This window comes from Gymnoscopelus microlampas, assembly GCF_963454915.1.
Source record: "Gymnoscopelus microlampas genome assembly, chromosome: 4".
NCBI lineage: Eukaryota > Metazoa > Chordata > Actinopteri > Myctophiformes > Myctophidae > Gymnoscopelus > Gymnoscopelus microlampas.
Genome location: NC_139941.1, coordinates 18,225,648 through 18,240,223, shown reverse-complemented (window position 1 = coordinate 18,240,223; position 14,576 = coordinate 18,225,648). Strand labels below are relative to the sequence as shown.

Below are 14,576 nucleotides of genomic sequence, written 5' to 3'. Positions count from 1 at the left end.
ATTAACCACTTGAGGCCTATTTTATTCTTGCTGCTCACAATGTTTTCGTTCAAAAATAGTGAAAATAGCCCATCTTCAAGCTTGCAGCATGTCGCAAATTAGTTTGATTTCCGAATTAGTTTGATTAGTTGGAATTTGTTTACTTTTTACTTTTTATAACTAGGAATAAAGGGGTTCCACCTCAGCTCAAGCCAAATACAGGCTGGTCTGGTGCATCTCAGGAGCGGAACTGGAAGTATGAAGAAGGAAGGCTCTGGGGCAAACTCTGACAGTTAAAGCCTTTTAATAACAGGGTGCAGGCAAATAACGTGACAATGTTTCGAGGTTAATACATCTTCATCAGGTCACCAATTAACTGTTGCACCCCTAATCATGACAAACATAAAAATATCAGTAGAACATACAGTACAACAACATACAGCACATAAGCTAAAGTATCAAAAAAATCTTTGTCACATCACTGGTTTACAGGTGTAAAGTGGGTGAACTTTGTTTTTGCGTTAAGCTCTGTTTTGTTGTTTTCCATAAAGAAAAAGTCCAAAACTATTTGAATATGAAAGTAAACATAAAAGCAAAATCAGGTTCATTAGTTGTCCAGTGTCAAGTCAAATCTTGACTGAACAAAACAGACAGTTACTTAGTTAGCCTGACTCAAAACTTTCAGGTGCCAAAGGTGGTACGTACAGCAGTTTGAATCACAGGGCAAATACAGAAGAAAGTTAAGGGTAGCAACAAGATACTAATAGTACATAGATGCAAAAGGTACAAAAATGGTTCAGCATGTAGAAACATAATGGGACTATAGGAAAGGAGTACCAGACCCAAGGTTATTACAGAACAGAAGAAGAAAATAACTTGCCTGGCCTTCCACACGTGGACTATATGTACATTAAAAAATCACACCCTGTGTGAAGGTAGCGGCGCCTTTGATAGATTTTGTCATCGATATGTGTTTATAATGTGTTTATAGCCACGTGTCACGTGAAGCTTGACCAATCACTTTGTTGACGTGTCTGACCAATCAGAACGTTGACGGTGAACACGGACAAAGTCAGGTATAGAGCAGGAGCCGCTAAAAATATATTAATAAAAAAGAATACATTATCAGTACAGTATTGTCATGAAAATGACAACAGTAACGAATGCAGACCCAAGTCCCAATTAGACCAATCAGTCTAGTGTCCCATATTGCTGTGACACTCATGCAGTAAAAACAACATCCAATACTTTGTTGACAGGGGTACCTTTGAGTTCTGTACCTGGGTCCATCCTTTTTTCTTTCTTTTTTTTACCTCTACACCAAATCCTTTCGCTGAAAATTGTGATCTACAAGCTCATGTGTTGGTTTGCGACCTGCTGTGAGCTTTGTAGATTGCCTTTTTTTTTTGGACAAATGTTGGTCTAGTAGTTTCACTACAGCAGGCAATATCATGCCCAGATATAGTGTGCATCAAACAAGCCGTGCCAGACAAAAGAATACAACATAGATAGGACTCTTTGGTGTAGGGGTTTGATTCTCATGGGGTTAATACTCTCAATACCCCTAGCCCCTTTTGGAACCCTGTATACCAGGTGTAGGCAACCTTAGGCAGGGGTGCCAACATTGGCACAGGGGAAGGTGATCACTGGCATATGTGTGTTTTTTCTTTTAAAATTAAATATTAAAACAAAGTTTAGTCAATTAAATTAAGTCCACTCACACCTATATACAAATTACATCCTGGACATAATTCTACATTCATCGAAACTGCTAACTCTGTCTAATGATCATTATATCCTGATGTGAAAGAAAATGTTTCTAAAGAAGTAAAACAAATAAAGGCTGTTATATGTAGCCTATGGACAGGGCGGCAGTGGCTCAGGGGTAGAGTGGCCGGATGGGAACCATGAGGTTCCCAGTTCAATCCCGGGCTCCCCCAGAGTTAGTGTCGAAGTGTCCTTGAGCAAGACGCTGAACCCCTAATTGCTCCCGATGAGCAGGTTGGTGCCTTGCATGGTTTCCTCTGCCATCAGTGTACCATATGAAATGAATGTGTGTGTGTGTGTGTGTGTGTGTGTGTGTGTGTGTGTGTGTGTGTGTGTGTGTGTGTGTGTGTGTGAATGGGTGAATGTAATGCACAATCTATGTAAAGCGCTTTGGATAAAAGATTGCAAAATCAGTTGGAATTATTTAATTTAAATTTAGCTTAGTTTGATATCAGTGGTTTTGGCATCACCAGGCTTTCCGATTAAGAAGAATGCGTGGAGTTTCTCAGTGAAAGTGTATTTATGAGTGTTTATGTGAGTCATGTCTTCAGGATCATAGAAGGACACCAACCCCCCGTCATAGTCCAGTTTGACTGTGATCCTCTGAGGATTCCTCTGCAATGTGATGGTTTCTCCACACCCATTAGTGTACTTCCCACTTTTCTGTGTTAAACACCAGAATCCATATTCGGGTGTAACACATGGCTCCCTCTTCCTGTCAACAGTCTCTTTAACCAAACCTATAGTCCAGTCGGGATGGTCTCCAACTTCCACCTCCCAGCTGTGTTTTCCCGAACCCAAGCCCTCATAACCCAGAACAACTGGACACTTACTGAACCTCTCTGGGTTGTCAGGAAGCTTCTGCTTTTTGTCTGTGTGTCTCACACTGGTCAGGTCTTCAGACACACGGAGCCAGCCATTGGCTGTGTTTGGGTCCAGAACGACAGGAATGAATCTGACCCTCTCCCCCAACTTCTCACAGACCCTGAAGGACAGGTTTTCCAGGTGTTTGTTCATGGACATAACTACCAGCGCTCCTGAGACCTGCTGTGTATGTGACAGTGTACACTGGACTCTGGTGCTGCTTCGAGTGGATTTATGTTACAGGTACCAGGCTGTAGCTCCCACAAGCAGCTATGCTGAAATACAGAAAATAATGTTGAAACAATGAGATGTGGCTTGCATTTACATAATTCTCCAAAGTTATATGTATTCACGCTTTATTCACTGTAAACTGTTTGCATTGTCCTTTTTTTTCTTTCACTCAGTTAACCACTAGGCTACTGCACAGTTATTATCTCTCTAGACCAGTCCATGTTCATAAACTTGTAGGCTACAAATACATATCTGGCACAGAATAAACACATAATTCTGTGTCATGATGTATCTATTCATCTTTCCAAATAAGTCTTGGGTATAATTGCATCTTGGCACCCTGATATGTATCATTTTCACTTGCACACTTGCTTGAACCATTTCCAACTGTTTCTAACAATTCAAAAACATTTTACAGAAAATGTACACTGTATACATGTCAAATAATTCACAGTGGTATAAAGTAAGTAAGTACGTTTACTCAAGTACTGTACTTAAGTACAATTTAGAGGTATTTTTACTTTACAGGAGAATTTCCAATTTTCAGTACTTTGACTTCTACTCCACTACATCTCAGAGGCAAATGTTGTACTCCAATACAATTATTTGAAAACTTCAGTTCCTAGTTACTAACACACATTAAGCACTTCAACCCTAGCCGAGCTTAGATCTGCTATTTTCAAAAGATTTGTATACATTTTATACCTTTGAAAACTTGTGAAATGGGTTTAAGTACATTGTGATAACAATACTTTACTTTCACTCAAGTACATTTAGAATTCCTTACTTTTACTTGTAACAGAGTATTTCTACATTGCAGTATTGATACTTTTATATAAGTAAAACATTTCCACCACTGGTGACACTGGATTTACTGGAATCAAGTCAATCAAGCTTTTCATGTTGGCTTAGCATCCTTGGTCTACTGCGGATACGGAAACGGTGCGTGAATATGTAGGTCAAAGCGGAACACGGAAGCAGGCTCTAAAAAAGTGAGGAATGTGATGCGAGGTTACTTTTCGTAAAAGCTTAACAACTCTTTCACCATTGAGTCCTTTTACTCTTGCACTTTAAGTAAAATTACGCCTCAGCATTACCAACGCTAACAGCTATCTTCTAGGTGATTTTCACACATTATCAACTCGAAATGCATGAAAGAACTGAGACAGAGAGATGCGTACCTTTGTCTGTGATGAATTCTCTCCAGTTGTTGTGAGACGATAACAATAGCGCATGCGCTCCTAACCAGTGTTGCCAGATTCTGCGAGAGAAATAAGCAACCAGGACTATGAAAACAAGCCCAAAAGAAACAATTAGGCTATGGCTATTTGAAATTAACCGCTAATCTACAAATGTTTTAGAACCACTGGTTTAAACGGCATTAGGAAACGAGCCCAAATAAGCAACTACACTTTAGAAACAAGCCCCAAAAAACTCAAAAGCTCAAAGTCGCTTATAATACGCGTACATGGCAACCCTGCCGCTGACCACAATCCCTGCCCTAGAGTAACCCAACAAGGTCCTGCACTGCCGCCTACTGTCAAAAAACTGCTATTTTATTATTTTGGTGTAAAACCAGATAACTCATAAAAGTATTTTCAAAAGGTAAAAATAAAATGCAAATACTTTCAAATTATTAAACGCACTAAATAATTAAATTTAGAAAATAATGACATTTACACAAATGTGATCACACAGTGTACATCACATTATAACTTCTGAGAAATGTGTTTTTTCAACTCAAGTTCTTTATTGTTACATCTTCTGTACAGGTACATGAGTACACTTATTTTTGGCTCAGATTTTGTCTGAGGTAAGAAGTGGGGCTCCAAGGAAAAAAGGTTGAGAACCACTGTTTATAGGAACCAGCTTGTGATCACAGTGGTGAAAGAAGTCACTCATACAGTTTGACTCAAAGCTCTCTGCTCTTCCTCACAGAACAGGCTTCTCTGGGTTTTTACTTCACACCTTGACTTCCTCCTCAGATAACTCGGCTAAACTTTCTGTCTCCCAGCTTAAGAGTCAGCTAGTTTATTCAGTGTAAATTTAACAACTAGATTTTTTTTTACAAATGTGATGGTTATTGTTTGTTCTCAACAAAACAGACAACATAAAATATTTCAATAATCAGATTCACTTTCATTTTCTCTTAGCTCACTTCTGGGAAGAACAAGCTGTCAGTTCCTCTTACTACCTAGTAGTACCAACAGATAGTGCTGTTAACTGACCAGACAAAGCTGCAACCAGTTGGAAATGATGTCATCACCTTTCCTTGAATATGGTACATAGTCTCCATCCCAACATTCCAGCCATTTCTGTTTCGCTTTCTTCCATATTACAACTTTTGCCTCTGCTTTGCTTTTTTGAATTTCTACCAGTATCTCCCCGATAGAACCTCCTTGGCCAATACATCTAGTCATTGACGAGCTGGAATCCACATTGTATTTAAATACGTTTCAGTTGTGCACTTGAACACTGGACATTATAGGCTACTATGGGTTTTCAACTCTTTTCAATATGCACTATTTTATTTGTGGCACGCAGCACACAAAAACTTGGCTCAGGGTTAGGACATGAATTATTAAATGAACATAAATCAACAACATTACTCACAAATAAGACACAAAACCCACAAACACATTCCCCATAGAAAATAATGACACAATAACACAATTGATAGAACAATAAAATACATGTGCCCTGAGAGGAATGCTATGTCCCAGTACCCCTTATTACCCCAGCACAAAGTCCCGAAGGTGCCGAGGCGTAGACTACACCTCCTTCTCTTTACAGGGCTCTGAAGCTCTTGTGGGACATCTGGTGTGGAGTGGCTCTCAGTCTCTGCCTCCACCCGGTCCTCTTCTGTGCTGGTAAGGGGCTAGTAAGGTGCCAGCCAGTCCTGGTGGCCCTCTACCAGCTGCACCCTATAGACCATGTCAGACAACTTGGCCAGCACAGTACATGATGCAGTCCGTTTGACCTGAAGCTTTTCCAGGGTCAAGCACCCACACCTGGGCCCCTGATACAAAGTCCTCCCTCAATACATGAGTTATAAGCCATTTTTGGTGGACCCCAGCTTCAGTGAGCACACGTCATTAAGGCAGCATGAGTGAGAACCACTGCCTGAATGAAATATCACAATCTTTTTTTTACCAAATACCTAAATATTGATATTTTGTCTTTGAAAATGGGAAACATTTTCAAAAATAGCATATCTACAAGCTCACAGTGTGTGGCATTGTGGCACATTCTGACCTTGTTAAACTGTTAACCTGCAATTTCTGAAAACGTGTAGGCTAAAATGGTTTGATCACATCAAAACAGTTTTGGGTGCCCTGAATAGGAATATTTTTTCATTTGTCAACTGCCTTGTGAGTGTAGCCAGATAGATACGAAAGCAAAAGTCATACTCCATAAAATACATCTATGATAGTCTTGATCCAAGGCTATATTGTGAGTGAAAATCTCCAAAATTCTCCACTGCTCCATTTATGAACGGCCAAAGTTGAGAATGTTTTCAGTGAGTGAAAATCTCCAAAATGCTACAATAAAACAGTTTCTGATATAGGCTATTTTAGTTTATGATATAGGCCAAGACATTTCTAATATAGGCTATTTGTTGGATTTCAATATTGAAAGCTGTCATAGCAGTCCTGACACTGAATGGCAAAAGGGGACTTCCTCACCCCAGTCTGTCCCTGGGGTGATGGGGTGAGCATCTGCGGTGTCACTGTCAATCTCATGCTGGACCAGTTTGGTCTGGGTACAATCCGCAAAGATGTAGCGAATCTGTACCGAAAAAAGCATATCCTGTAACTTGTGGCTCTGTTTGGAAGAGAGGCCTTCCTTGCTCCTCTGATGAAGCGCCACCACGGCTTCAATGATATCCTCCGATGGACCCGGTGGTACCGAGGTCAGTACCGGGGGCTGGGGGGCGACAGGTGGGGGGGCAGCAGCAGGTTGAGCTTGCGTCACGTTGCCTTGTCTGACGGCTGCCGTAGGTGAAGGAGCGGGCGGTTCTAGAGGAGGAATGTTGCCATCATTACTCTTTCTCTTCTTGACACTGCGACGTTGAAGGGCGATCGTGTGTGAGTCCATGTACATGCAGGCCCTCGGAATGTCCACCTCGGCTCCCCATCGCTCGAGCAGATCCAGCCCGATGATGCACTCGTCCTGGATGTCTGCCAGACAAAAGTCATGGCACAGTCTTTTATTCTCTACCGTGATGTAGCAGAGCGACCCTTGTCCAGGTTGTCCTTGTATCTGCGCTCTCTCCCCGGTCACTGTGGTCACTGTGGTCACTGTCCGTGCGTCTGGCGAGATGTCCAGGCGGACGCAGGACAGGGAGGCTCTTGTGTCAATGAGAGCTTGGCAGCGAATGTCGTTGAGTTCACAGTCCAGATATAGTCCTCCTTCATCCTGGTCTATCTGCACGAGTCGATGTTCTTCTGGATTCGGAAGAGGGAAGGGGAGTTCGGACGGCAGTTCCCTCACTGTGCCGTCCTCTGGTAGTTTAACGGCAACGGAGCTGGGCATTTACGCGCTGTGTTCCCCGGTCCTCCTCCACACCGGTTTGAGATGATAATAGACGATATATCTGACATTTCCCTTAGAGAAAAGTATTATTTGACACAAGACTCACTAATTCACTTTCAACTTCAACTCACGGATTATTATTCTAGGCTCTATCGCCCTGTTAGGCTGTGGCGTCCAGCTGTGCTCAATAAATATAACTTCGTATACTTTCATTTTCGCTTTGCTTGCTTCCTTCAAGTTCCTCTTGTATGTGCTCATGATGTATGACAGCTGTTATGACAGCCACGCCTTGGTCTTGTTGGGGCAAAAAAAAAAAAAATCAGAAAAACTAAAAACACTTAGGCGTAACCCACCTCTGCTGACGAAAGCAAAGGCTTCACAAAAGATGAAACATGGTTTTAATTAGTAGGCTAGGTGTTAAATACCCTATTTAAGTTTTTCCTTTCATAAATAGTACATAAATAAAACATAACTATGTTGCCAATCTGAAACATGGCTTTAAGTAATCTTAAATGTTATTCTTGTCCAGGGTTGACCAGTCTTCAATCTGGGGGAACCCATTAAAGATAATTCAGTATACTGTTTTCCTTTGTTTTGTTGCTGTTGGCTGAATCTGTCTTGAGAGATTATTATTAATATTAATCTTAAATTTGAAACACATACATGCATAATAATTATCTATGGCGTCTAAATACTCTAGTCGTGTTTTATTTATCTTTCCAGTTCCAGATCTAGTGTGGTGTGATGTGATTGATTGATTACTTTATGAGCAGTTTGCCAAAAAAAAGCACAGGAAAGTACAGTTCAATACAAGGTCTGCTTGAGGATTTTAAACCCAAGAAAGCCTATGGCTTGTTTCCATTGGGGTCCTTACTCATTTCATCGAAACATTTAATGACAGACAAAACACTACTATGCAAAAACATCATATAAACAGTTTGAAAACAAAAACAACAATGTTATCTGTAGTGTAGCTTATAGGGAACTTCTGTCTATTTCAACAAATCCAAAAGGTTTCACGAATATTAAACAACAATGGTACAGATGTTTATAACTTCAACAGACAAAACAGTCTTTACTGCGCGTGTGTGTGTGTGTGTGTGTGTGTGTGTGTGTGTGTGTGTGTGTGTGTGTGTGTGTGTGTGTGTGTGTGTGTGTGTGTGTGTGTGTGTGTGTGTGTGTGTGTGTGTGTGACTGTGTGTGTGTGTGTGTGTGTGTGTGTGTGTGTGTGTGTGTGTGTGTGTGTGTGTGTGTGTGTGTGTGTGTGTGTGTGTGTGTGTGTGTGTGTGTGTGTGTGTGTGTGTGTGTGTGTGTGTTGTGTGTGTGTTATAATATATTATTATTAGCTATTATCATTGCTGCTACAATGTCTGAGGAAACCATAACTAAATAATTGTACCCTTATGTACACAAGATGTAGCCTAACAATAAATACATCTTGAACATTGAACATTACTAATCTAAAATAAAATAAAATATACATTTCTAATATAGCTACAGTAGATATTTATTTCCATATAAAAACTGTTATGTCTTTTTTATTTCAATTAAGCACAAGTAATCAAATATCTGTAATATATCTGTACTAGTAAAACAAGCTACTTCGTCTGGCATGTGACTGTTTTAAGCTGTGGGCAAGATTGGCTATATTGTTTGCATTATTGTTTTCAAATTGTATAAATGGCACATAGTCTATGCCATTGGTTCTCAAAGTGGGGTCTGGGGACCCCCAGGGGTCCCTGAGGGAGTTCCAGGGGGTCCCCAGCTAAATGATATATTAGGCACCAAATGGACCCTTATGGGTCTGTAACTCTGAGAGTGGAACCAAATGGACCCTAACGGGTCCATTTGGTTCCATTTGTACACTCTCAGAGTTAAATTAACATAGATGTGACAATATAAATTGGGGTCAAAGTGATAGAAATGCAATTAAATGGGGGTCCGTAGCCCTAATGCATGTCAAACTGGGGGTCCTTGAAATTAAAATGGTTGAGAATCACTGCTAGAGCCGTAAAAAATATTCTCTTATCGGGGGTCCCAGGCATATCTTTTCAAATGTGGGTCCGCGGCCTAATACGTGTCAATTTGGGGGTCCTTGACATGAAAAAGTTTGAGAACCACTGGGCTATGCTATAAACTCTGGTCAGAACCTCCACAGCCACAGTGCGCTTCATATTTGGCCACAAGAGGGAGCACTGCAATCAAAAAAGGCTCTTCTGCTTTGGAGGAGCATAGGAGCGGCATTTAAAAAAAAGAAAAGAAAATCACTGCAATGAGTCGTTCCTGTTTTGCGAGCGCGATTGTCATGATTTCCTCAAATGTGCCACATGTCGAGGAGTCTGTCATGTCGTCTAGAGAACATCACATGCACGTTGCGGTTGCACAATGTCTATGCCAGTGGTTCTAAACCTTTTCAGACCGTGACCGCCCAAAAAATAATCATATTTGACTCGGTTCCACATATGAGATAAAATAGCAATATAATATTTGACTTAAGTAAAAGTATCAATACTGCAATTCAAAATGTACTTGAGTAAAATTACAAAAGTATTGGTATCAAAAAGTACTTACAGTACCAAAAGTAGAAAGTAGGCTACTCATTCTGCAGAATGTCCCATTTCACAAGTTTAAAAAAATAGCAGATCTACAAGCTCATAATGCACATTGTGAGCCTGTAGATAGGCTATTTTCAAATGGCCGAAATGTAGTGGGCTGAAGTGGTTAATGTATTTTTTTGTAATAATAATCAAAATCTACAAAGTAACTAGTAACTCAAGTTTTCAAATAATTGTAGTGGAGTGAAAAGTACAATATTTGCTTCTGAGATATGGAGTGTAGTAGAAGTAAAAGTACTGAAAATTGGAAATACTCCAGTAAAGTAAAAAAATAAATACCTCAAGTGCAGTACTTGAGTAAATGTACTTAGTTACTTTACACCACTGGAGAGGTCGCCATTCAATTTGTCTTTTCGTCTGCTTCCTTAATTGACTTAATGGCACGGATGTACACAATACCATTCAGTCTTATTTTAACACTGGACAGTGGAAAGTTGAATGTACAAAACTAAATGCTTATTGCATAAGAGAATGCAATTTGTTAAAAAAAAAAACGAATGCCATGGTGTTGGCTCTGCAAATGTGCCCTGGGCTACTGGAAAAGAATATCAGTCATTGTAAAAAAAAATGAAATTGAATAAAAAATAAAATAAAGGGGCTCGTTCAGTATTTTTCAGTGACGTTCTGACTGCTGGTTGGGTCAGTTTTAGAATTATACTAATAATGGGCGGGGCTCTTTCAAGTGAGTACGTGACGTCAGCTCCCAAGTCCCAGAGTAGTGAAACAAACATGGCGACAGGCTGGAGTGGCCAGGGGTTCACGCTAACTTTATTGCTTTTTTCCTGTTTTTTCGCGAGAGGACACTTCAACGCCGGAGCCGCGGACCTGTGTAGCGGCAGCCGGATATTCGGCATGCGGCTGGAGAAAAGCGACAAGGCGGCGACGACCACTAACGACGGGGTGATCCAGGTGACGGAGGACAGCAACATCCTCCTCAGGTTCTACGGGCTGCAGATCTTCCCCAACACCTCGACTCTCATCAAGTTCACGGAGCAGGACGCGAGCGACGATGATGAGGATGAGGGCCACGCGGGGGGCGGCAACAGTGTCCCTTCTTTCAACAGGACTTGCTCCGTGGAGGACACCAAGGGTATAGTGGTCCGGGGCGGCATGAACGTCAGCAACCAGGGCACCTCGGGGCTGCTGAGTCTGAAGATCAAGGCGCTCCGCAAGAGCGAGGTGGAGAAGTTGTACAGCCTGTGCATCAAGGACGGCCAGGGCCAGTGGTACCTGCTGGGGGAGGACGATGGGTGGCTGCTGGTGGCGGAGGAGAAGAAGTCCATGTTGCCCCTATGGCTGCAGATCATCATCATCTGTTGCCTCTTGGTCCTCTCGGGCATGTTCAGTGGACTCAACCTGGGACTCATGGCTCTGGACCCCATGGAGCTCCGCATAGTGCAGAGTTGTGGCACGGACAAGGAGAAGAAGTACGCCCGTAAGATCGAGCCCATCCGGAGGAAAGGCAACTACCTGCTGTGTTCCCTGCTCCTCGGCAACGTGCTGGTGAACACCACCCTCACCATCCTCCTGGACGACCTGATCGGCTCCGGCATCGGCGCAGTGGTCGCCTCCACCGTCGGCATCGTCATATTCGGCGAGATCGTTCCCCAGGCGCTGTGTTCGCGCCACGGCCTGGCGGTGGGAGCCAACACCATCACGGTGACCAAGTTGTTCATGCTCCTGACTTTCCCCCTGTCGTGGCCCATCAGCAAGCTGCTCGACTGCGTCCTGGGACAGGAGATCGGCACGGTGTACAACCGGGAGAAGCTGGTGGAGATGCTCCGAGTCACGGAGCCCTACAACGACCTGGTGAAGGAGGAACTCAACATGATCCAGGGAGCCCTGGAGCTCAGGACCAAGACGGTGGAGGATGTGATGACGCCGATCGCCAACTGCTTCATGATCCACAGCGACGGCGTGTTGGACTTCAACACCATGTCAGAGATCATGGAGAGCGGCTACACGAGGATCCCGGTGTTCGAGGACGAGCGCTCCAACATCGTGGATATCCTGTACGTGAAAGACTTGGCTTTCGTCGACCCGGACGACTGCACGACCCTGAAGACCATCACCAAGTTCTACAACCATCCGGTGCACTTCGTATTTCACGACACTAAGCTGGACTCCATGCTTGAGGAGTTCAAGAAAGGTTTGTTTGTTTTTTGGGGGGGCTTACGGAGTGAGCTGAGACAGTGCAGTTCAGCAGAGCTTGTTATGGGGTTAATTTGCCCTTTCATTCAGAGTCAGACAGCATGTGATGAGTTTTTTGTACTTGGAATAAGCAGTGGAGCCTGTAGCAGGATGATTTATTTATTAGTATTATTGTGTGTGTGTGTGTGTGTGTGTGTGTTTGTGTGTGTGTGTGTGTGTGTGTGTGTGTGTGTGTGTGTTCCTGAGTGCATACTGTGAATGAAATGAAAATGAAAATCCTTTCATTATCTATTCACCCTCAGGCCAACTGAAACTGAGGTGAAGTTACTTTGCTGCAGCACAACTTCCTAGCAGCCTTCACCAAAACAACTCAAGTTAATAGTGACCGACCGGTCCATAGAGTTCCAGAAAGGGCAAAAATAACCATAAAATTACTTCATGCATCTTGTGCAGCATATTCCAAGTCCAGCGAAGTCAAAACATTGCACTGTTAGTGAAAAATACCTATTGCACCACGTTCTGCTTGATGAGAACGCAAAATCTCCCCCACTTATAGGTCTGGGTGTGAGAATCCAACAGCTTTAGTGAATATTTCCACTAAACAATGGTTTACTTTAAATAATAAATCTAAGTTTTCCTCTCACAATTTGATCATTTGACTTCAGAGGACTTTGATTTTGCTGCATGAGCTCTATGGAGTATTATGGTTATTTGTTTACTTGAGTTTGGAAAAGGCTAGGAAGTTGTGCGGGTATTACGTGGTCGAAGGAACTGGCATGAGGGGGAGTAACTAATGAACTGTCACTTAAACTTTGCCGGCTTTCACTTTTCTGTCTTTCTTTCATTCTCATATACACAAGTATATTGTCTTTTCATACTCCAAATCAGCATATCACCTTTGCTAGCGGGCTGTCATCAGCATTCAGCAAGCCTATTTCCTCCTGATATCCCTCATGACTCATATCACTTATCCACTTGAACCCTATATACTTTGTTGTCCCGGGTCCCTCAGGGGTCTATTTTGCCCCCCCCCCCCCCCCCACATCAAATCTCTTTGCCAAATAATCTACAACGCAGATTCAATTGATCAAATCCAATTCCAAGTCCCAACCCTCACCCTAATGACATCAGTCAGCCAGAAGAAAGCTCCACATGCATACACACACACACCCACAGACACACGTGCACACCAACACCATCTCCCGCAGGGGTGTATTTTTCCTCTGGTTATTTTGTCTGAAGGTCACAGACATGTAGACAAAACACACACACACACACACACACACACACACACACACACACACACACACCACACACCACACACCACACACCGAGCACAGAGTATTGAGTTATTGCCTTTCTGCCTCCATAACATTGTTAGTAACCGGTACTGTGAGATCAGTTGACTTTGCAATATTACAGGCTGGGCTCAATTTAATTGAGCCTGTTCCCAATTCAATAAATAAGCCTACATGAAATTAGCCATTTGCTTCATTTAGGATACATATTACTGTGTGTGTGTGTGTGTGTGTGTGTGTGTGTGTGTGTGTGTGTGTGTACTACTGTATTTACTCTGTACATATTATATTACACACACACACACACACACACACACACACACACACACACACACACACACACACACACACACACACACACACACACACACACACACACACACACACACACACACACACACACACTCCCGAAATGTATTAACATAGCTATCATACGTGCAGCTTATATTGTTTATATTGGCTTTAGCTCAATTGAAACTGACATTTGACTGCAGTGGCACCAGTGCAGTGTGAGATTTGGCTGTGGAAATGCTCTGCAGTTCATCTTAGTCACCTTGGCCAAGGAGGTGCAAGACGGTGGCAACAAGTCACAGAGCAAAATAGCACACACACATACACCTGCATACAGAGAGAGAGAGAGAGAGAGCGTTAGATGAGTGAGAGCATGGCGGGGTGAGATGTTGGTTGAGCTAGGAGTGCACTCTGTTGGTCATACTGTACACTTGAGTTGAGTGCTCTCCTGTTGGAGAGAGCCCTAAGTACATCACATTATGTTTAGCTAGGTGGCCCTACACACACAGACACACACACACACCACACACTGACAGTTTACTGACTGACTCAGGCTCCAAGCTTCCAGTCCAGTCTGCAGACTCATAATTGAAAATAACATACTACATGGGAACATACTGTACGTGATTGACCGGCCCACAGTTCCTCCACCTCTCCGCTGACCCCACCCCCCACAGACTCTGAGAGTTCCATTCTCTAGCACCTTGGCATCGGTCGCCATGGTGATGGTATCCAACTGTGCCACAGGTCACATTGTCTTGCTCTCTCTTGCAATCTACCTGTCACCGCTCGTCCCCATTTCAGCCTTTTGTAGTGTAGTTTTCGTTGTGTTGGATGCAATGGC

At 42.8% G+C, this 14,576-nt stretch overlaps 1 protein-coding gene and 1 long non-coding RNA gene across 2 annotated transcripts in view; both read left to right on the top strand.

Moving 5' to 3' along the window:
• Window positions 1-286: 286 nt before the first annotated feature.
• Window positions 287-1,783, top strand: LOC311044328. Its single transcript, XR_014600674.1, has 2 exons — window positions 287-884; window positions 1,067-1,783. It is a non-coding gene; the product is annotated as an uncharacterized lncRNA (long non-coding RNA).
• Window positions 1,784-10,691: 8,908 nt separating this feature from the next.
• Window positions 10,692-14,576, top strand: part of LOC311042884 (metal transporter CNNM4) — a 36,657-nt gene continuing 32,772 nt past the window's right edge. Inside the window, exon 1 of the mRNA XM_084053962.1 lies at window positions 10,692-12,141. Coding sequence (XP_083910088.1) covers window positions 10,722-12,141 — 1,420 coding nt within the window. The 5' untranslated portion in view covers window positions 10,692-10,721. The remainder of the gene's footprint in view (window positions 12,142-14,576) is intronic.